The sequence below is a fragment of the Micromys minutus genome, assembly GCF_963924665.1.
Source record: "Micromys minutus genome assembly, chromosome: 22".
In the NCBI taxonomy this organism is placed as follows: Eukaryota; Metazoa; Chordata; class Mammalia; order Rodentia; family Muridae; genus Micromys; species Micromys minutus.
The window spans coordinates 43,968,110-43,993,256 of NC_137957.1; the positions used below are offsets into that span (position 1 = coordinate 43,968,110).

Consider the following 25,147-nt stretch of genomic DNA (forward strand, 5'->3'; position numbering starts at 1 on the left):
AAATGCCAACTTGAGATCCAGCTCTGAGGCATATTTGCAACTGGTGATCAGTTGGGGAGGACCCAGCCCATTGTGGGTGGTGCCATCCCTGGGCAGGTAGACCTGGGTTCTATGAGAAAGCAGGCTAAGTAAGCCATAAGGAGCAAGCCAGTAAGTAACATCCCTCCATGGCCTCTGCATCAGCTCCTGCCTCCAGGTTGCAGCCCTACTTGAGTTCCTGTCCTGACTTCTTCCATGATGGACTAGGATCTGGAAGTGTGAGCCAAATAAACACTTTCCTCCGCAACGTGCTCTCTGCTCAAGATATCCCCATTACAGCAATACAAACCCTAACCAAGACAGTATCTAAAAAGTCCTCAGAGAGAAACATGATGGTGTGATCATCAGAAGCTCCGTGCAATATACGGCAGACCGTAACCACAAGCTCCATGCCTTGGCTCAGCAAACCAGTGACAACAGGAATGGTTATTATTGGCACTACTCGTAGGTCGATGCAGAGTAACAGCTGACATTTGCACACTACTCTCTCTCTCTTCAAGATACACGGGCTTGATAGCAAATTTCATCTTCAAATGGTCCTTGGCAGCAAACAAAAGAGGTCACTCCAGTCTAACAGTGAAGAAACTTGGGGTCAAATGGAGAAAGTACCACCAAGTTCTCTGGTCACAGCCACAGAACACTAATGTCCCCCTTCATCACGTCAAAAGTTTGATACTGCTCACCTCCAGTTATGTTGAATAAGGCCGCATCTTTTATAAACTCCAGAGCCGCCTCCCCTTATCTTCTGAGCCTTCCTTCACAGAGCTTCCGTCATTTCCGGCAATGAGCTGACTGCTAAGAACCCCCGATTCTGCTTTGCTCTGGAATGCATTACATACTGTCAGCCCACACTCCTGTGCTCCTCCTCCCCTCTATGGATAAAGAGCAAGGATATGGATAAAACAGTTTTAATTACAGATACTGGTAGAACGCACACACATCCCATACATGTGAATATGATACTGGTCTTAACCATTTCCTCAATTCTGGACAGAACTGCTTTCTCTGCATTGAATCTTTAGATAGATTTACTTATTTCAACCTCTATAGGTAGGGAGTCCACCTAGCATGCTAACTCCAGTTTCTCCATTAGCAGTGTTCTCCTGCCTTGAAAACATTGCATGCTAACTCATAACTGAATCACACATTTGTCTACACACTGGTTCCCAACCAAAGGTTGTGAGGTTGGATTTACAGTGGTCCCATGAACTTTGATGAGCAGATGCCCACAATACTCAATCAACGTGGGTGGTCTGCATGTTCTCCACAACAGTAGTAACAAGCAATAAGAAAGCACATCCTAAAAACCCACATTAACCTGGAAGCTTTAGAGTTTGGTATATCACTTTTTCAAAGTTCCTCACTTATAGAAAATATTGCTAGTTAAAAAATAAATAAATAAATAATTTTCAGGGGGAACTAAACACATTTCTAAATGTAATGCAGTTTTCTTACAGCAGCACCTTATTCCCACTGAAATCCTGAGACTCTGGGAGCTGAAGAGACGGCTCAGCAGTTAAGAGCACCAGCTGCTCTCTTCGCAGAGGACCTGAGTTCACCTTCCAACACCAGCAATTTCAGTACCAAGGGAGTCCCATGCCCTCTTCTGACCCTGTGGGTAATAGGCATGCACATAGTTCATAGGCATACATGCAGGCAAAAACTCACAAACATAAGAGGGAAATAAATAAATCTTTAAAAGCCCAGTTCTGAGACTTGAAATTTGAACACAAGGTGTGACGACTCAAATGTAGCCTATCTGCATATCGGCATTTATACATCACTGAACTAGCAGGGAAATATTAAAGTAGCTCATCTTTATAACTTCCATGCATCAACCTCCCCTCGTCTAAGCCCCTTGGGGAACTGGAGCCTGTAGTAGACAGACTGCATGTTGATCACACTGGTTCCTGTTTCTCCATGAGTATTAGAAGCAACAAATGCCATCCAATAAAATCATTGATAAAACCATCAAACACTATTGTGGCAAAACAAGGCCATGTGAGTCTCTCTGTTAGGTTACCCAAAATGTTTTAAATGTATTGTTTGGAATAACCAGTTTGACAGTACATTCTCTAAGCAGCCAGATTGCCAGACTTTCCTACTATGAATCAGAAACTTTGGGGTTATCTCTTAAAAAAAAAAAAAAAAAAAAAAAAAAAAAAAAAAAAAACCACCAAACAAAAAATAACCAAAACCATTAAACTTTCTTCCAAGTGTTTCAAAGCCCCCCGCTAGAATCTGGCTTCAGGTTTCTGACACAAAACCCTTCATGTAACTTAAAGAATTTCCGTAGCAACATCAGGAGCAATCAAATTTCGTGTTAACTATTAAATTACAGGCATTCAGCTATGTTTTCCAAGCGTCTATTTAGATATCCTGAAGGCCCTTAGCCCTGAGCCTAGGCTTGCAAGTGTAACCTTCTACCTATAATAGCAAAACAAAAGCTCCACCTTCCGATCCCAGCAGGCCACACTGCAAAGTGGCACGTGGTGCATTGTGCAGCACAAATTCTTTGTAACAGTGGGAGACACTGCAGAACAAAACTACTATTACAAATGCTTCGAAAAGAACACCTTTTTTATGGCGGCGATAGAGACTTTTGACGTTATTTATTGGGTTCAAAAATGCTTCACAAAGCGTAACAATGGTTCTGTGGAAACCAATACATCTGAGGCCCTTTCTGTTGTTCTGGCAGGCATTGATTGGAAGATGGGCAGAGCTCACAGAACAATTCCTTCTCAGCAGTATGTGTGAGTATTTACCACGGCTTCGAACGAGTTTGTGAACAAGCCTTATGGAAATCCCGGGGTAGGCACGGGACCACTGAGGAGTAAGCCTTCAGCGGGGCCACTGAGGAGTAAGCCTTCATTAACTTCTTGGAAAATAAATGGGTAGAAGTGCCCACGAGCAGAGGCAGGGGCTCTTTGACCACGCGGGCAGGGAAAGAGATAGCTGCCTTTGGCCTCCGTTCAGTGGGGAGATGAGGATGCTTGAGGTGCGTCTCCGGTGTTATGGCAACCGTGCATCTTCCTAATGCACTTCCGCACACGGTTAGGGAATCTGTTTGTGTTGGGGATGCCGGGGATGCCACTTTGTCCTTCTGCACAGTTTCGGAAGTCTTACAGCTGATCGGCTGGGAAGAGTTTTGACTGACATTTCTGCAGAGGCCAATGGCGGTGAAAGGTCTCATCACAGGACCTGGAAGAAACAAGCAGAGCGACAGTGGAACTCTGGCCTTTGGACAAGGAGCACAGGGCAGCCTCTGGGATGGAGAGGGAGAAAAGAAAATCCCTGGCTACCCTGTGACATAATCCAAATGCGGAATTTTCCTTTGCTGGCACCTGAAACGGGACCCGGAGCGGAAGAACAGTGTTTCAAAGGAACCTGTCCAGATCTTCGGAGAACGACGGAAGTGGGACACCATCTTCTAATTTTCAGAAGTTTGTAAAGAGAAAAGTCACTGAATCGTGGTAGGGATGCTAGAAATCATCAGTGGCCCGTTCAGACTGACAGCTATCGGTCGGAAAGCAAATCCAACTGTTAGTTACTAGCTCGATTTTATTAGAAATTGTAAAACCAGATGAAAAATGAAACCAAAACAGATTACCCTGAAACTGCGTCTATCCAACAACACTAATTGACATTAATGTCAGGTTTCATTTTCTTCTTTGCTCAATCATATTTACATTGTTATATATTCTATCTGCATTTTGTGCGTATAGTATTACATTTTTTTTTAATTTGAGAAACTCTACACATTGACCACACACATTAGAGGTCTATTCTTTAGCAATAAATTAAGATAATGCACATGCTTTAAATCACTCTCCACGAGTCTCTATAGGATTTTCGGTAACAAGAAAATCGCTAGAATATTTGGATGACCCACAGAATTATTCCCAAAAATGTATAAACTGGAATGCATAATAGTATCTTTCTAACACAGGATGCTGAACAGCCATTGCATCTCTAAGGAATTAAATTTGATTTCCACCACATTGCTTTGTTTCTAGGAGGCACTGGGTGTTTTCCACTGTGTACTTAATAACCCCGACAAATAGACAAATACCACAAGAAGAGTTTAATGAATCTTACTGACCCAACGTGAGAATTATTCCTTATAATAAAAATGGAATGTCATTTCCAAATGTCTAGTGATGTGCAAAAACCTAGTAACACCTATTAATGTATACTTCCAGTCCTCACAGATGAACATTTAATTATTTATCATATTTACTGCATAAAAAAAGGTCTACTGAAGTTCTGGAGCGTGACATAATCGGACATGACATAGGCAGAATATACTGTCCCATCTCTTCGTCTGGAAGCCCAGACATTCCCTCAGAACACCCCAGTAATCATGAGGATGCATTTGGCAAGCAACAGTCTTGTAACAAGAGCTCAGCCTATGCTTCTAGGTTCTCTCTGGAAACATGGAGCTTTTACACTCTGTGCCACTTGATTGCTGATGAAATTAAACATGTTCATTCATTTATTGATTGGCTAACATATGAGAACCTGGCAAGACGTCTGACAACATTCAAGACACCAGGGATACACAAAGGAATAGAGCGAGCAATAGTTCTTCGCATAGACAGCTTTATTCTGTTTGTGGGAGGGAAGGTGAAGAATGCCAACTCATGAATAAGTAAGTTTAGATTACTAATTTATTGATAAATACAAAGAGAAAAATAAAGCAAGAAAGGAGATTAAGAAAAACCAAGTGTTTCTCTTAATCTAAAGACTTGGTCATAGAAAGTACTAAAGACTTGACCATGGAAAATTAAAGTAATTAAATATTTTGAGGAAAGACCATGACAAAGGGTTAATTAAGTGCTGTGAATATAAAAAGTGCTTGAGGTTGAAGAACTGTGGTTGTCCTGTTAACGTCTTAGCACAAGACGTTCTGACCTGGGATCCCAGTGAGAAGTTTGAATCATGATGTCAACCCTACAACAGAACCCAGACAGACTTCCAATTCTGTTTCTGAATTATGAGACTAACATTCAGTAGAGGGATCGTATAGGTTAAAACTGAAGGTGTATGTTTACACTGGTACATTGCCTTACACAAAGCAAGATTCAAAAGAAGTTAACCAGGTTGGAGAGATGGCTCAGTTGACAATAGGTTTTCCTCGCAAGCATTAGATTCCCCAGAGCCCATGTAAAAAACACCCGGTGTGGGAACAGGTATTTTCAGTCTCAGAGTTGGAAAGTTGGAGATCCTCTAATCTAATGAGTCTAACCTAATGAGCGAGAACCAGGCCAGTGAATCCTGTCTCAAAAGGAGGCAGATTCCTAAGCATGAAATATGAGGCTGTCTTCTGACCTTCACACACATATACATGAGCACATGCACATACACACACATGTGCACAAATGCTCACACATACACAGACACATGGGTACCTGTACACACATAAGCACACACACACACACACACACACACACACACATTTTTTTTAAAAGAATTAACCAACTCAAATAATCTGCATCCCAGCATTGGGTCCAGCATCCCAATAAAAAAAATCTCAGACTCAGTATCACAGACCATCTTACAGAACCTGTCTTAGCATCTGGCATGGAATTCCTCTCCTCCCACCTTACCCCACCAAACCCCCAAACTTTAAATGCCATCTATCACGAGAAAGCTGTGTAACATCAATCCAATCGACGGGAGAGAAAGCTGAGACTTGACCCAAGATCTTCAGTTCAAAATCCCCTTTCTTATGTCCCATGTTTTACATCTAGTCATTTAGTTTGTAAAAAACCTTTGTGTGCGCATGTACATGTGTATGCTTGTGTGCATGTGTGCCTACCATGTGTGTGCATGGTTAAACATGCATGTGAGTATTTGAGCACAGACTCTTGCACGCATGAGTGTGGGGGTCAGAAGGCAACTTCAGTTTTAAGTCCTTACCTTTCACCTGGTTCGAGACAGCCTCTTGACATTTGGTTGTCCTTCATCACTGTGTATGCTGGGATGGTTTGACTATGAACTTTCAAATGTTCTCATGTTTCCCCTGCCTCTCCTCACGATTGAAGCTCTGGGATTATAGACATGTGCTGTGTGCCCAGCTGACATGGGTTCTAGAGAGCCAAACTCGGGTTTTTCAAACACCTTAGCCACTGAACTATCTCCCTGCCCTTTGTTTCCTTACTTTTAATCATTTCTTCTACCATGGCAGCTGAAGTTGAAACACCTACATTTCACATAAATTACCCTATCCTATTAATTCCCAGATCCTTTATGTATAAAGTGGGGAGGCTAGCTGCCCAAATGTTATGTGTCAGCTTTGTAAATTGACCTAAATTCTCAGTAGAGTGTAGCACATATTAGCAACTTAACACATATGTATGCTAGAATGACGTCACTGCCACTGTCCAGTATAACACCTTAATTATAAATAACTTGTAGTCAGTATCCAACTCATATCACCTCGAATGTCATGTTTGTCAACCATAGCCTAAGTTGAACTGAGACAGCCCTTAGCACACTTCTGGAATATGGCTTACCACTGATTCGATAATCAGCTTAGATTGAAGTTAAAACCCAGAAAGTGACAAGCTGAAACAAGGAAAGTTAGAAACCACAATGTGATACCTACCAGAATCTCCCCTGGAGTTGCCCAAGGGAGGGTTCTGAAGTGGTATATGTCTACCTGCAGCTTCCAGAGAAATGGTGTTCACTGACTGTGATCGTCTAAGAAGCTTATTGGCAGCTTGCATTTCCAGAAATGGGCTGATCCAGGTCTTCTTGGATAGTTGTCTAGGTTGCTTTGGTGCTTTATTGATAAAGAGCAGATCATCTTCCTCCATTTCACTGGATGGTGACAGGGAAAGACAGGCTTCTCCACCAATTTCTTCATCAAAAGAAACAGTGCTCGAAGGAGACTTGGGGATTGTGTACTGGTGAACACAAAGTAGTCTTTTACCTGTCTTTGGACTATGAGTCCCTATAGATCCTGTAAAAGGCAAATACATTTGTTTGAAAGAATCTCTTCAAAACCATCTTCTAGATTAATGGAAGAGAGGGTGGATATATCTATAGAGAGATTTGTGTTTTCAAATCTGAGCAAGCATAAATGATTATGAGAGAAACTGGGGTATCTATATGGGAAGCAAATAAAATCTGGGAAGAGTGTGAAAAGAAACATAAAGAGCTGTGAATACTTTAAGTCTGGGGTATATAGCAGATACTATGTGAGTTCTAAATATAGTTGCCACTTAATCCTTGCAAGAGCCATAGCTAGCTGAGAGTATTATCTTCATCTTATAATCAGAACACTAACTCTAAGTCTATAAGTCACACACACACACACACATACACACACACACACACACACACACACACACACACACACACACAAGCTGTATTAAAGTTCTGATTTGTAATACCTAGATCTTGTACCTTCAATATTTGCACATGTGATCTCAGTATGGAATAAAGTTTTTAAAAATATAATTAAAGATGAAGTCAGGCTGAATGGGGTTCAATTTGTTTATCAATATTAGAAAGCAGAGACACAAGACAGCATGTGCCTCATAGAGGCAAAGACATAGATGAAGCCCTGTAAAGATGAATATAGGGATTAGCAGCCAAAGATACATACATACATACATATATACATACATACATACATACATACATGGCACATTGGTAATTATAATGTCATGGAATCAGAGATAAGTGAGTCTCTGGAAATTAGTGACCAGTCATCCTAGGCTGCTTGGCAAATTTCAGTCCAAGAGAGATTAAATGTGAATATTCTCTAACAGTCAAAGATAGGCATGGACACAAATAAGAGAATGTCAACTTCCCTCTTCACAAACAATACTGCCTCAGAGGAGCTAAGGAGAAGATGGCTTAAAGAGATGGAAGCAACTCTGACATCTTATCCAAAAGTAGTGGGCAAGTTACAGATGGAGAATCAGGAAAAAGAACAGTAATTCTCTGGAGTTTGAAGCCAGAAGGATAGTATAAGGTTGTGTGGATGTGTGTGAATGTGCATGTATGTATATGTCTGTGTATGTGTAGTATGTGTATGCATGTATGGTATGTGTAAATGTGTGTGTCTGTATCTGAGTGTATGTGTGTGTGGTGTGTCTGTGTATCTATATGTGAGATTGTTTGTGTGTCCAGTGTATGTATGAGAGTATGTGTTTGAGTGTGTCTGTGTGTTTTTTCAAATGTGTGTGTAGTATGTGTGCATGTTTGTGTGCCAGTGCATGTACGCATGTGTGTTTATGTCTATGTATATGTCTTCATGTGTGAATATGTGAGTGTGTGTGCATGCATGTGTGTATGTGTCTATATGTGAAGTGGAGTGTATTTCTGTGCATGTGTGCAAGTGTGTGGGGGGGGGTGTGTGGGTGTGTATGTGTGTGTGTGTGTGTGTGTGTGTGTGTGTGATTTTAGGATTATAGATAAAAAGCAATTGATATATTTTTAGGGTTGAGAAGTGTTGGGAGAAATATGAGAATGGACAAAGTTTGTTTGTATCTAAGTATCAATTTCAAGCTTCTTTTGATTCTGTGTTTTGTGTAAATAAAAACATAAATGTTGGCTTATTTTTAAGACCTGTTATTCTTGTCGTAGAAGTACAAGTCAGTGAAAGTGCCAGACCTTGGAGCTAGGCATGAATCATAGCTTTCTATAATTCACAGCTCAGGAGCCCGGAAATTTCTCTCTAGTTTTACACAGCCTCAGTTTCTCATTTATAAAATACAGAGAATTGCATCTACCTTTTGATATTATTATGAATAACTAGATTACATCATGTGCATAATGAAGTATAATTGGTGTATGGAAGCAAATATTAAATATCAACATTATTACATAGTAAAATTGATATTATATGAAAAATAACTAAAATATAAAGATATGAAGCATACAATGAAAACAGTAGAATTCGAAGAAAATGAAGATCACCAGTTCAAATGCTGGAAACTATGAATCTTTAATTAGACAAAATTAAAATTCAGAGTGTTAAAATAATTTAATACTCCTAGTGCAGATATATTTAATGAAATCTTTTCATATAACAGTGACATATAATAAAATTTTCAATAGGTAGGTGGTATAGAAAAAGAGAAATTTTCAGGGTTTAAGAATCTCCTTGGATTGGGTGCTAAGCCATGTAGTTGTAAGAACTGAAGAAAACCTTGCAGAAAGCCATTGAACCTGTGATAGTATGACCAATTAGTCTAATTATTTATGCAGTCAATTGTGTCCTTTAGAAGATTTATTCAAGACCTGAACTTGAGTAGCTGTGAATCTGCCCTTATGTGAAATTAGGGATTTATAGATGAAAATAAAGTTGAGGCCCCTGGGGTGATCTTCAGTTCAATGTGATGAGTGTCTTTATGAGAAGATCAATAGAGACAGAGATGGAGATGAGAGCACCAAGGATGGGAGAGATGAAGAGATGTTACAATTAATAAAGGAATGCTAAGAATTGATATCAAATGCTAAATAAGGACTGAATAAGTTCTCCCTCAGAAACTGCAGACAACAATTTTTGAGTCTTGCTCTCCAAAGTAAGAAAATAAAGTCTCTTGTTTTAATCTTCCCAGTATTTGTGGTAATTTGCCACAATATCCACAAAACTGTTACAAACGTTAGAGCTCAGATGTGTTCACATTATCCTAAAGTAATTACCAACAAAACTCTTCCACCCCAAACCAGAGTGTTTAGATTTTGGAGATAGAAAAGAGAAGAATCCCAATTAACTGTGGAAGGGAAAGCTCTGGCTTGGACAACTTGAGTTCTACCATGTAGAGGAGTTGGGCCAAAATACCAGACATAAACTCTGTATGTTGAGTCACAAGTGACCAAGAGGATACTGGCCATGCTAACTGTCACATTCTGCCAAAAATACAATGGTGCACACTGAGAGATAATCATAGAAAATACTCTGGAATCCACTCAAGTGGGGCTATTGTTAGACTATCTGTCCCATTTGAAGAGATCAGAGACCTTCCAATCCTTTTATTGCCAAGAAAAAAATTGGAGAGTTAAAATAATTTTGAGAGAAGAATTTTTAAAAATGTAAAAACTTCTGATTTTTAAGTGTTGGTAATTTTTTTAGTCTTCTAATTCCGTAGTGTGAAATACACATGGTACAAGTACTCTCTGAAAAAAAGCACAAGCTACCAGTTAGTCTTTGTCACATAGTCAAACTGACAAGTGGCACAATCATTTACTTCCTCCTAAAATGTCTTTACCTTAGAAAATGGTCTTAAAATATTCATCTTAGATCTATGAAAATGTATTATAATCTCAGTTCACAAAAAAAAAAAAAAAGTCTTAGATCTAGATATCTGGTCTACCTCCATCACATGAACTTGAATGTCTGATCTTCATTTTCATTGTTTTGTTATTTCATTTTAAGCTTCACAGTTTGACATGGTAGACAAAAATTAAGCTTTACAAAATGCAGAGAAACATTTAGAATCTTTCTGAAGTGGAAACATCTGGTTTCTTTGGAAAGTCAGTTATGTCAAATGATGATTTGGGGGGGGCACATAGGTGAAAAGATGTTTTGCTAAAGTAGACACATGAAAGAATGTTTTTCTGAAGCAGACACAAGTGAATGGATGTTTTCTTATAGCAGACATGTAAAAGGATGCATGATGTTGGGAAGCAGTATAATAAGTGACCCCCTCAAACAGTAGGAGCTCAAGCACTGGTTTGCTTTGGTCAGCTTGCTGTTCTTCACTAACGACATCTACTGGGTTGTTTTATTTTGCATTGCTGAGCTTCACTTGTAGCAATGCCACAGAGAGACACTCACCAAAAGGCTTCTTCTGAGATTTCTCCTGCTTCTTGCCACTTCTGAGGCCTCGGACTGGTTGGCTAGCCTTGCCGTTCCTTTAGGATTGAAGTGCCCTTGCTGGTTTATGTGTGGTGATTGCCAAGAGGCCTGGACTGCAGCTGCTGATTCGTATTTGGTGTTTGCTACTGGACTAAACTGCTTATATCCTGACAACAAAGATTGGACACCCCAACCAAAGAAGTATTTCTAAACAGTACTACTTCCCCTGTGTCCTAATAACTTTCTCTTCCAATACCTCTGGTGGGTGGAGGGCTAGAGAGGAGGTTGAACATTTATTAAAGTAGGTTGGAAAAGAATTATGCGTATATCTTTCAAACTTGTAGCTTTAGGTCTCTTTGTCCAAAAGGAAAATTAATACCACTATAACCAATAATATCAGTCCATCCTTGTTTTGTTGTTCAAATATTGTAGATAGGATAGAAGGTCTGAAGCAATTCAAATATACTGAATTTCCATTCACATCTAAGAAGTTAGAGATAAAGATAATTTGAATTTTATTTGAGACTACCCACCTGCAACCTCCAACTCTACAAATATTTTGGAGATCTAAATTTTTACACCATTGCATCAAGTATCCCACTACTTCTCAAAAAAAGAAATTAACTTTGTATTTTATAACATATTAGGCATTCTATGTACACCAAATAATAAAAGCAGTAGGTATTACGTTAAAATAAGTGGTCATTGTCATTTTTAATTTAGTTATTTAACAAATATTTTTAAGCATCTGCCATAGATTAGATACTTCTCTAATGATGAACATTTTTACAGGCCAATATAAGCAATTATTTTAAGACAAAATCTATCAATGGATTTACACTAGAATGAACTTGAGATTAACAAACTAGATTCTTTTAATTTCACAGATCCTTGAATCTTTTTCAAGTATCATCAGTGATACCATGGTCATGCCACCTGGCCTAATAAAGCTACTGGTTAGCTGTGTCTTAGAGCAACTTCTCAAAATTCTTCTGCAATCTTCAATGGCTTTTAATATTTTATCTTAATTTTTCTTCCTAGCTAGGAACAAAATTTAACTTTGATTCCAGAGCCAGTGGCTTGAAATTTAGCATTTTTTGGTAGATTATATACCTGGACTCTAATTAAATCTTTCTCAGCCTTGACTTCATGTTAAACAATATATATTAAGCAATAATACATAAAAATGCTTCTTTAAAATATGGTTCGTGTCTATGTATCATTTGCAAACCAAGTGGAAGGAAACCAAGTATCTGTGCTTGAGGCCCCTTTGTAATTAAATCTTATTGTTAGTGTAGATAGTTCTTGATCTGTGTAAATTATATGAGTTTCTAAAGGCTACTGTGCTTTATTCAGCAATATAATCACAAAAATGAGCTAAAAAGTCAGCAATATCTTTCTCTTCAAGTCTTTCTGCATCTAAACACTATATTAGAATCTAACATCTATACTCCATAACGCGAGTGTTACATTTCGTACATTTTCATATCAATAATCCCACTTGAGCCTCACTAAACCTCTCTGGCTTAAAAATTTTATTAAGAAACTGAGGTTGAGAAAAAAAAATAACCATCTTAACCATATGACTAGCTGAGCTGAGAACAGGACCCAGGTAGTTTTACTACTTCATAATTTGTACCAGTGGTACCCAAGGATACATATGACTGTAATACCTCAAACTCAATAAAGTACATATAATGACAGCAGATAACAAATACTGGACATTGACCACAAGCTAGCCCATGCTCTACTAGCCAAGCCCTAGACATAAGAAGTGTTATTTGCACTTTGTTTAACATGGAAAATAAAAAAATCACTATTTTCAAATGGTGGCCAGTGAATAAAATTGGCAGAACCAGGATGTGAATTTAACCATGCCTTATATGAGATCCCTCTTCAAACCATGCTTTCAGGCTCATGATATAGGAATACAGTGTGCCACACTGGAACAGCTCTCTTTTTAATAATATTTACTACAACAGATGGCATCCAACATGGAGCAAAAATCTGCTCAAAATTTAAGATTTTTCAGCCTAAGAGAGTTTTATTTTCTACGTAAGAGAGGACTAGGGTGCCATGTTGAATTACATGATGTCTCAAGCATGGGACTCTTAAACAAAAAAAGCACAGAGGCAGGCTCTAGGTCCCCTGCTGTGAAAAGTACTGACGGATCCTGAGCCACAGAGAGCTGGAGAATGGAAACTACATGCTTTCATAGCAGACATTGTTTAGAATATGATTTAATTTAGGTTTGGTTTATTTACTTTAAAGATAGTATAAAAATCGATACTCTATTAAGTCTTACAGGGTACCCATATCCTGTCTAATGTGGTCCACAGGAATTTTGGGTTAAAATCCTGGTTTGACAAGCTGCCTGATTCTTATTGACAGGTATGAATGAAATTATGACTAAACCGTTTTTATATTTTTAGGAGAGATTGCAGATTTTGCCCAAGTCATGTGGAAAATTCTGCCCAGAATTTACAACTAGTACAGGGAAAAAAATAGAAGTCTGTATATCAGGCAGAGTGAATACAGACACATATTATAAAAGTTATTAGTGAATGAAAGTTTAAAGCTCCATGTGGACAGCTTGACAGTTAAATGGTACATTTTGGTCTACAGGTGGCTCATTCTCTTTCCAACATGGGCTCCATGAGAATTCTGGGTTGATCTCCTGACACAACACACTAGTGAAGCCTAAAATAGAATCATACATTATTGTTTCATTTGTTTCACTTATTTCATTTGTTTTATATTGTTTTAATTTTCAAAATGGGTGTGATTTTGAGTTTTATAATATTAATTCTCTGGGGTAGAATACAAGATGCAAACTTTTCTGGTTGCCAACTAAATGTTATTCTAATTTGGGAAAAGGTTTACTCTTTGCATTTTTAAAAAAGATGATTAAGTTCTAGACACCTTCCAGAGTCATACAGATAAGACTTGATAGAGGGAGACCTTCTTAAGAACTAGATTCAAGAGATTAAAACAAAATGAACACAATTTTATCCTAACTATAGATATCTTGATGATGCTAAAGTTTTTGTTTTGAGATTTATATATTATGGAATATACAACTTTGGTGAAGCTCATAGTCAGAATGCTGAACTGGCCTACTTAGACTCCTGATCAGGGTCTTTTGACAGATATCAGAGACTACAACAATCCTCAGTGTTGCCTTCTTATGGCCTGGTCAGCTTCCTTATTTTTCCTACCCATGCCTCAATATATCTCAATGCCCATGTACAGCTTGAAGAAGCCATTGAAGAGTCATTGCATTGAACTTTGGGGGCTGAAGGTGGTTATTCTAAGGTTGTTTTTCTGAGGAATTTAGAAATAGTCATAATTTTACACAAAAGAATTAGATAAAATTGTACAGCCATAATCTTATTTGTTAGAAATTCTTATATTTGTTACTATGGTTAAGTTATAATCTTTAAATTGGTATAGAATTTTTTGATACAAATTCAAGGTTTTCATTGGTATAATTTCTTATAATTTTAAAATTAAGATTAGTATTATTACTTTCATATAGGCATTGGGCCTAAACAACATATTTAAGAATGCAAGGCTTAGGGATGAAGAGATTGCTCAGTGGTTAAAAGCACTGACTGCTCTTCCACAGGTCCTGAGTACACATGGTGGCTCACAACCATCTGTAATAAGATCTGATGCCCTCTTCTGGTGTGTCTGAAGACAGCTACAGTGTACTTATATATAATAAATAAGTAATTATTTTAACCAATATTCCATCAGACAGGAGATTTAAAGGCACAACCAAATAAGACTGAAAACTGAAAGCATTTTACCAAAGCAACTTCTTATTCTCTTTGAGTTGCAAAGTCATGGTAGATGCTGGTATAGTCTTTCGGAGAGGTTGGGTGGGAATGGGCTAAGATGGCAGAGAACTCACTATGTAGAGCAAGCTAGTATATTTACTTTTAATTAAATAAGACAAGCATGTTAACTTCCATTTCTTTGGGCCTTTTTAGATCCAGAAACTATGCCTTCATCCCTTTAACCAGCCATCCCTTAGTTTCCCTGCACTCCTGTTTCCCCCAGTCGATCTCTTCACTCAACAGTCATGCTTATGTTAGGAAAGACTGCCAGAAGCACTTACCTAAGACACAGAGGCAATTAATTCCTTTAAGCTCATTATCTGTGTATCATTTAGGTGTGAATAGAGGACAAACATATCTGCTTTTGTTTCCCTCATATCAAACATTGATCATAAACACACTAATAAGGCAATAAAACAACCCCCGCCGTCACCTTTTTAAAGGTATTCTTACAGCATAGTGAAGTTTATCACCTCCCACTCATCTTTTCTCTCAGCCATGGAGTAAAAGCCATGTGTAAGCTTAGAGTACAAGAGAAGTGTCAGATGTGTCCTGAGATGTGATGGAGGCTAGATGTCAGGCACACACAAGTCCTGAGCCTAGAATGAGTCAAATCTATGCCTTGGGTCTTTCTAAGTCTTAATTAAGCTCTCCCTTCCTTGGTTCTCCAATCTATAACCTGGAAATTATGATGTCACCTACCTTGGGTATACATCAATTATGTAATGAAATAAGGCTAAGAGCAAAACGAGGCAATAAGAAGTATATATCTTAACTGTTCCTACTGTTTTTTTTTTTGTTTTTTAATGCCATTTCTTAGAGGCTCCAGAGAGGACTCAGTCTGTTAAGTTGTTGCCACATAAGTATGAGGGCCAGAGTTCCAGTTTCCAGAATACAGGTATAGAAGCTGTCACCTGTAATCATAGCACCGAAGAGACAGAGACCAGAGGATCCCTGAAGCTGGCTGGCCCACCAGCCTATCAATACCCAGAGTTGTAAAAAAATCTTGCCTCAAAAAAGTAAAGAATATGGAGAGAGACACATAATGTCAAGCTCTGACCTCCAAATTCATGCATACTCATGTGTACACAAATGAACATGTACACAGCATACTCAAACATACCATATACATTCAAATGATCACATGCATCACACCACACACACACACACACACACACACACACACAGTTCGTTCTCCTCCTGACAAAAGTACATATTCAAACAATCCAGAAACACATCGTATGCACTTCTTCATTCAAAAATGTTTGTTAAAAACTAATATGTGCCTGACCTCATACTTGGTGTGAGAAAATAATATAAATGGGGTCCTTACACCCATGAAGATTATAATTACTGTATATGATGGGTAAGAAAAACAGCACCACTAACTATAAGTAGAGAGTAGTATCAAGGAAGAGCCAAAGAGTTGAGGAAAAGATTCCTGAGAGGCATTTCATCTCAAAAGACCAGGAGTCTGAGAGGGGTTTGCTCACTCTGAAGTGAAGATGCTACCCTGACCATTAAAAGCAGCCCCAAATGCAAAGATAAAATAGTCCTGAGGGGCCAGGGAGGGGTCTTGAGGCTGCACAGCATGTGATAGAAATGGCAGACAACAGACAGCACATCTAAAAGAATGCCAAGCAAGATTAGCACAAAGCGTAGCCTGAAATTACAAACCTAAGGTCATCATTCTCAAACTGCAAAAAGTCAGACAGAAAGAGTTAAAACATGTGTAAATAAATATCGATGTGCCTGTGCACATTCACGCATGCCAGGTCATGCATGTGTATGTGCATATGTGCATGTGTTTGCATGTATAGAACAGATATCAACATCAGGTGTCATTCCTAAGATGACGTCTTCCTTGGTTTTTTGAGGTGGGGGGGTGGTTGTTTGGTTGTTTGTTTTTGACAAGGTCTCTCACTATCTTGAAAAATTTAGGGAATTAGATAAACTGGCTGGCCAGAGAGTCTCCAGGATCTGATATAACTGCCCCTGCCTTCCCACTCGTGGATACTGAGTATCAAACTCAGGTCTGCATGCTTGCACAGTGGGCACTTCACACACTGAGCCAGTTTCAGGGACTAAAGAGAAAATTTTGAAAGAAGCCAAGGAAGAGAAAACGCTGTCTTAAAGGAGAGACAGAAAAAGAATTATAGAGAGAGAGATATGATGTGCTGTAACGAGAATAAGAATCTGTTTCAAAGTCTCTACAAGAATAAATTTGTGTCCACATCATGAAAATAGAAAATAATATATAAGGTAATTAGTATGATTGAACTGGTCCACAATTATACCTATTTCAAAGCATCATTTACATATAATATACATAGTATTCACATTTGTTAATTAAAATCACATTAAATTAGCAGCAGAAATCAGAAGTCACATAATTAAGAAGGCAAAATAAAATATTCAAAGTGTTGAGAGACAAAAATAAATGCATATTTTCATATCCAGGAAAAATATATCCTTTAACATTAAAGCATAAATTCATAATTTCTGAGAACAGCAGTGGTCACAAAGCATTTGTGATTCTTCTGCAACAGCACTGTCCTGCTACAAATGTTGAAGGGAATTATTTAGAGGGAAGAAGAAAGGGTATAGATCACAAACTCAAATCTCATGGAGAGAGGCAGAAGTTGGAGAAAAGAAGAATACAATCATCTCTTTTTCTTTCTGTTAATCTGACAGTTTCTTCTGAAACAAAACATAGCCCTAACTGACTCCTTTCTCTGACTTACCTTTGTTGAATTAGTATAACTCATAATCTACGTGGTTGCTCCTAAGTTTAATCTCCTCACAAGAATGAAAGTTTGGTGAAGGCATGTTCCAACCCCGCATCATACACCTGGCATTTACTTGGCACTTGGAAACTAATTGTGAAAAGAATCATCTCTCTGATGGGCACTTGTTAGTTTGAAGGTTACCACCCTCCATGTTCAACTCATCAGACTCCACTTCCTCTTCCTGGGTGATGCCTGATATGACCATTTCATTTCTTAGGGACAGTTCCACATCCCTCAGTTCATTGCAACCACCATACCACCTCTAGTAACCATGGTGCCTGATCTCAAGCAAGGAAGACAAGCAAGGGTTGTCATCAAAACATTTTGTGATGCCAATTTTTACATGAAGGACCATGTTGAGGTTCACGGGGCAATTCCTGATGTTGGCCATGAATATGAGGGAACAAAGTAGCCACAAACAAGGCAGCTGTTTGTCATGACTCAGAGGCACACTGCTGTATACAAAGGTGACAATGTCTGCCTTTGAAGAGGAAAGTTGTACCTTCTTTTAATATCATTGGACCACAAGGATCTTCTGTAGAGTCATGAAGTCAGCCTCTCCACACCCAAAGGAAACATCAGGCCCTTCACCCCAGGTCACACTCTTTGGAAACTACCTCGTCCCACAATGCCAGGAGACTTGTTAAGCCACAAAAAATTCTCAGCCCATTACAGATCCATATAAACTCTTTCACTTTTAAACTTATAAATGTGTTTCACCACAAAATGCAATTTACAGAGCAACATCCTAGGCTGGACAATTATGGCAACATGTCTTTAATTCCAGTCCACAGAAGGCAGGCAAGTCTCCGTGAGTTTGAAGTCAGCATGGTCTACAGAGAAAGTTCAGACCATCCAAGGGATACCTGGTGAGACCTTGTTTTAAAACCAAAACATCAACAAAAAGCACATAGGCTCAACAGCCTGAGCATTTGATTGCAGCGTTCATTTTTTTTCCCAAGTAAGACTCAAGTCTTTCCATGGTTGTTCCCCCATCTGTCCAAGAATTAATAAGATCACCTAAATATTCCCTACCCACCCCCACAAAGTCTGTGAGCTTCCAAATGAGGTTTTTTTTTTTTTTAAAAAAAAATCTATTCTCTAAAAAAAATAATTACAAACATATGTTTATATGTTGAGACATTGTGCCATCGTTTTACATGTCAAAAGTAGCCAAAAGTATAGGCTGGGGAAATGATTTACCACGTAAAGTGTTTGCTATGTGCATTGGTTTGAATAAGTTTGGCTCCCATAAACTGATATGTTTGAATGCTTGGCTCACAGGGAGTGGCACTCTTAGGAGGTTTGTTGGAATAGGTTTGGATTTATTGGAAGTGTCACTGTGGGGGTAGGCTTTGCCAGTCTTCTCCTGTCCCGCTTCCAATCAAGATACAGAACTCTCAGCTCCTCCTGGGTGATGCCTGCCTGGATGCTGCCCTGCTCCCACCTTGATGATAATGGATGGAACCTCTGAACCTGTAAGCCTGCCCCAATTAAATGTCATCCTTTATAAAAGTTGCCTTGGTTGTAGAGTCTGTTCACAACAATAAAACCCTAACTAAGACACTGCAAGCATAAGGACCTGAGTTCATGTCCCTAGTACCCATGTAAAACACCAAGCTTGGTGTGCCCACAAGTCAAGTACTGAGGGGAGAGAGATGATTCCTGGGGCTCAATGACCAGCAGAAACAGTGAACTGTAGAGGTTCAGTGCCTCAAAACATATAGTGGAGACATAATCAAGGAAAATACCCCAACATCAACATCAGCCTCTAGCCTCCTCGTGTCCCCTCTTTGGTGAGTTTACCAACATGAACACACACACACACATGCACATACACACATGCACATACACACACCACATATCAAGAAAGGTGATTTCATATATCACAACTTACAAAAATAACAAATAATGCCAGACTCACCCTATTCCATTACATGAAAATCCACAATTTGTTCATTCATTCTCTCATGAGCATTTATGAGCATAGAAATAGAGTCTAGTTTTACTTTGATTGTTCTAACAATATTATAAGCAAGACTACTGTGGAAATGCTTGTGTGAGTTCTCTACATCTCCCAAAGTGAAACAGCCAAGCTGCAAATAGGTGTGCTTACCTCTGACCTTCTTACAGAGTAGCTACTTCATCCAAAATGGTTTATCATCTTTCACTAACACCAGAAGTCTACTCAGCTGCCCACTGTTCCACATTCTGCCAACACTTGAGGAAGCTAAAGTCAACATTTATTTATTTATTGCCATTTTGGTGAGTATTAGATGGTATTTGCACGGTGGTTTTTAACTTCATATTTTCCTAATGAAGAATGAACACAGTCATCTCTCCTCCTACTAAATCTGGCCTCACATGGTCTACACCTGTATAATTATAGACTGACTTCTGATCTATCCTTTCTCTCCTGTTCTGTGGAAAGCTAGCTGGAGCATAGTAACAAAGCCCAGCACCAAAGTGGGGGATAAAAGTGTTGATATTCTACCTCAAAATGAATAAATGGGAACTGACATCACTTCAGGAATTGAACCCATACAATTCTAGTCTGGTCAGGCACTATTTCACATGCAAAGATGCTCTTGAATATTTCCTCCATTTTAATTGTTTGACTTAACTTCGGCCACAACTGGCTTAATATACAAAAGGTCGGGGGCTTCCTGCCTGTTACCTCTTCAAACAATGCTCAGCTTTCTCTGAAATGGTTCTGTCGGCTCTCATTTTGCACACTTGGACACATGTAATGTTGCAATCAGTCTTTTAAAACACAAAACAAACTACTAGAAAACAGAGAAATATATAAACATTTAAAATCATAGCATTAAATGGTCCAGAAAAAAAAAAAAAAAAAAAAAAAAAAAAAAAAAAAAAAACCTCTTCATGGAATTTGCCCTATAAGAAAAGCATGAAGTATTTTCCACTGAAGCTAGGGAGTTTATCTGAGATGGTTCTTAGTTGGTTTCATGAATAAATGATTCTGATGAATAAAAGTGAGGGGAAAGATGAGAAGAAAACCATCACAAGGAGCCAGAATCAATTGGAAAATAAAAGGAAGTCAGGCTACCTCCAACCTCAGACTTTGTTGATGGCATCACCAGAGACCTGGGTAGATATTATTTTGAAATTTATATCTTCAGCTTGTATGAACATGAACCCGCATGCTGAGTTCTTGCATGCCTCCGTGAAATGGCAAAAAAGAACTCAACTGATCCTATTCTTGCATTAAAGCAACACACCGTAGAAGGCCTGAATATAAACCATCTATGCTTGATTAATTAGGTTTGTAAGCATTGTTTCAGAACCAAACAATATTTCTAAAGATTTCAATAGTTCAAAGATTGCCCTATGGCCGTCTGGCCAATACATCTTCCAACACATGCAGTTTACAAGCATTTTTCTTCCCAATATGTTGTCTTTGGTTGGTGCGACATTGTTTGAGTGCGGGGCTATTTGGGTCATGGTGGTTTTCTCCTCTGCACAGCAGTGGTGCTGAGCACAGCACTTTGACCATACATCTTCCATGTCATTTCCATCAAAGGCACATGACACTTCCTGGTGACCAATCGGGAGTGGTCCAGCATCTTAACAGAGGGCATATTGGCAAGCCAAGCTTTCTTAATGACAGCCATTGTTTGGGTCCAACAAAAGGGAGGTCCTGAATATTAACATGTGGCCTTGTGTAAGGGTCATCAGTATGGCACATCCATCATATTTCACGGCTGAGAAAGAGAACTTTATATGTTCTGTCCGAACCTACTGTTGTCTAAATAAATGTAGTGGGCTGACAGCTGACACTAACGAGGCAAATGACCTTGAGTGATGGCCACCTCTTTATGTATCGCTTTGCCCCTTTGAAGCAGCAGCAGACATTATTGGTGAGAGATAGTATTTGAGGCATATACCTCGGGGACACAGGGGATTTAAATAAGCAGGCAACCTAATTAAAATGCCGATTTAAGAACATGTTATCATTAAGCTGAATGGTCTCTGCTTCTAACAGGCATACTTTTCTGCACTAAGAAAAGAGAAATCACATGCCATCATCTTGAATATTTTTATTGATAAACATCCATGGGCCCAAGGAAAAATTGATCAGTAAGATTTTGACAATGAGTACAATTGGGAGAAGAGACTCGAGGCCTAACCTCATTGACAACACTGTCTTTTTGTTGTTGTTGTTAAACGCTAAACAAAGCGAACCCAAAAGGCACAACTGACTGGCGCTCAGTGGTACCCTGACCATTTAATACTACAGAAGAGAAACATGAGGAGATGGTTAGTGAATAGTATTGTTTAAGATTAAAACTGTACTGCCTGTTAAAAGATCTGGGGTAAACTATCCAAGGACCAGAAAGGTCAATGAATAGGAACGGACATCTCTGCTCTCCCTCCAGCTGGACAATCATGAGAGGGGGCAGGAGGTAAGAGGAGAGGCAGGAGAGACCCTTCCCTCCATGGGGGAGGTATCCCCTTTCTTCTGGAATGTTCTCCCCAGTTCTCTCCCCTGTAACCATCTTACTCCTCTCTGGGTTCTTTTTCTGGTTGGATCCTTCTGCTGTGTGCACACACTGTTTGCTGGACTTGGTTTTTATAACTCTGTGTTTAAAAGTGCTTGTTGATAAATCTTGTCTTTCACAGTAACTCCGTGCCCAAGGGGAGAGAAGCAGAATGCTTATTTTATCACCGTGGATGCTCTAGAAACACTTAGGTATAAATGGCAACTTGCAAATTTAAAATAGGATCCCAGTCTGAGCTGAGCAGTTTTTTTTTTTTTTTTACTTAAAATATGTTTCTTCTTTTCTTGCTTTCTTTTACTAGTTTATATTTAGGCAGGACACTATAGATAACCTCAAATTTTCCATCCTCCTGCCTCAACCTCCCAAGTGCCAGAATTGCAGGCCTGTTACCCTCACCCTTGACCTGAAAGATGTTTCTGTAAAACAACCGAAATTCTCAGGCATGTGAAAAAACCTATTTGGCACTTGTAGCAATTTCTGTTTATTATCTTGCAAAGAAGGCATTAGAGCCTCATTGGTCTACGCACCCTTCTTTCAGAACAAGGCCTTTGAGAGAGAACAAGGAGAAGATCATTTTCAGGCAGCAGCTAAAACACATGTAAAAGCACTCGCCTACACACCTGAGCTCAGTCTCCAGGACCCAAGTGGAAAGAACCAACTTTAGCAAGTGGTCTTCTGAAAGGGCAGGGAGTGGGGGAAGAAAGGGAGAGAAAGAGGACATGAGAAAGAGAGCCAGAAATCGTTAAGAAATGAACAGTTTCTAAGAAAATTAGTTATATATTTTGAGAAATATTTTGAAAAAGCTTGATATATATGTGTGTGAATATATGTACATAATTATGCATGTGTGCACACATGCACATACACACAGAGACACACAGACACAGAGGGGGGAAAGGAGAGGGGAAGAGAGAGAGAGAGAGAGAGAGAGAGAGAGAGAGAGAGAGAGAGAGAGAGAGAGAGAGAGAGAGAGAGATCCACTTGTCTTAGCATAGAACCTTCTCTCCACTCAGAAAAATACTCCACCCGAAACAGAGTTGCTCTTCAAAGACAGAAGTAAGCATCAAGCCTTTTATGCAACTCCAGCCTGCTGTTCAGACTCACAGAATTTCACTTGTCTTCCAAATATCTCTTTGGAAAAGCTCACTGGACACACTGTAACCAGACGTTTTCGATGAGTATTCTGTTTGTTGGGGGTAAGGGGTGCAGAAAGCAACCCACTAAAGGAATATTTATCACTATTCTTTTCTGAATCCAGCAGCAGTGCCTAAGTGTCCTGCACTCTAAGATTCTCTATAAATAGTTGCTAAAGAAACACAGGAACATACAAAATAGCCATTCTAGAAGTTCAAGCAATTATCCTAACACTTTACTAAACTACACTGTGGTCGTTTCCTTTCTACTCTTCCCCCAAGCCCTATGATCCCACAATTCTAAAGGTCTGAAATGGACGCCTTCTTGTTCTTAGATCTCTCTCTTTCTAGCTACAATGAGGACAAGTATCTGAGATGGTGTCCTACTGTTCGGTGATAATTAAAAGTCCAGGTTAGTGTAACTGAACCACCCTTGACCCATTGGATTCCCTCAGTGGGCTTCTGTTGTTAAGGACTCAAAGGTCACATCTTAGTCCTTCAAAAAGTTAGATGCCAGAAATATGCTGAGGGAGCTATTGGTAGCCAGATTTTAGATCTACACCAAATAGACTTCAATAAGGAAAATAATAGTGTGTAATAAGAACATGAAAAACAAACAGAGATTATTATGGGCTCAAAAGCCTCTGGGTAAGATCTTCCCCGAGGTACACTTTATCCAAAATTCTATGTATTTTAGATGTATGGGCCACCTCTCTCTTTAACTGACGTTATTCAGATTGACCTGGGATAACAAATCAAAGTCCTTCTAATAAAACCAGGCTTTGTTCCGCATCTGATCTGCCACAGTTGTATTTGTGAGCCTAGGGTCACTTCCACAAGTGTCTCTTGGTGAGATACCGTCCTGCTCATCTATGTGCTTGCATGAGTGGCTCGCCATGACACATACTTGATGCACTGTGAAGACTTTGCGTCCTCATAAATGTGGCTCCATGTTTCACCATCTCTTGCTGAATTCATAAAGAACAAAAGTGGCAAGTGAAAGAGAGCGTGTAATTACATGCTAGGGATTTGTAAAATTGTGCCCAGCTCCACTCTATCTGCCCCATTCTACAAATGGGGAAGAGAAAGCTTGGAGAAATGACGTTACTTCGTTAAGGCTGCCCAACCTTCTAGGCTCCACATAAAATATCCAAAACATTGTTTTGCAGCCCATGACTCATATTCAATTAATGCCCCAAGCTCCCCTCAAAAATCATGCCCATTTCTAGCCCACCCCTCCCCCTTGTAGCTGAACCCTATACTTCCTCGCCTCTCATTTATGGCAGCCTCCAGCCTTTCTGCCTGTCTTTCTTCAGAAAAGAAGACAGAAATAGTTATTCTGTTCATCCAGCAAAGAGGAAATTAATGGTTGATTAGATGCCTGTTCAACACAATGAGAATAAAAAGCAGTCTTCATGGTGAATTATTGAATTAGGGGCAACTTTCATTGCTACTGTGACTACACAAAGCCAAACACCCCATAGACTCAGCCAAAAAAAAAAAAATACAGTTTAGTAACAGAAAAAAAAATGAAGTCAGTTGATCAGACAAAAGATGAAGAAACAGACGTCAAGACAGCAGCATGATTACAGCCCAAATCGCACAGTGACAATTCCTGATGCTCACATATATAAAACAGAAACCCAATGGAATATACAAAAACCAAAACCAACAACAAAAAACCCAAATAAACAGATCCATTAAACTACTTGCTTGGAGGTGTGTGTTTCCACTGATGTTTTTATTTCTTTTACAAATCCCAAGTTTCAGATCAAAATTGAGAAAAGACAAAAACAGTGTCCAAAGATACGGAGATACACCCAAGCCCAGGATATTAAAAAAGACACCTTTCTTTCAATAAGTCTGACATATAACACATTATGATGTAGTCATTCAACCTGCCTTAGATTCATATTTCGCGAGTTAAATATTACCCTCATTTTCTATGACACACAAAAATCTATTGAGATGCATTTTATCTATAAAAATTCTAAATCACAAA

The 25,147-nt window shown here is 39.0% G+C and overlaps 1 protein-coding gene across 1 annotated transcript in view; it reads right to left on the reverse strand.

Annotated features, from left to right (window-relative positions):
* Nucleotides 1–2,800: 2,800 nt before the first annotated feature.
* The window catches only part of LOC308434941 (uncharacterized protein C12orf42), a gene marked incomplete at both ends in the record, with an annotated part of 139,787 nt that continues 117,440 nt past the window's right edge, over nucleotides 2,801–25,147 (reverse strand). The window contains 2 exons of the mRNA XM_080935386.1: nucleotides 2,801–3,240; nucleotides 6,650–7,006. Coding sequence (XP_080791512.1) covers nucleotides 2,801–3,240; nucleotides 6,650–7,006 — 797 coding nt within the window. The remainder of the gene's footprint in view (nucleotides 3,241–6,649; nucleotides 7,007–25,147) is intronic.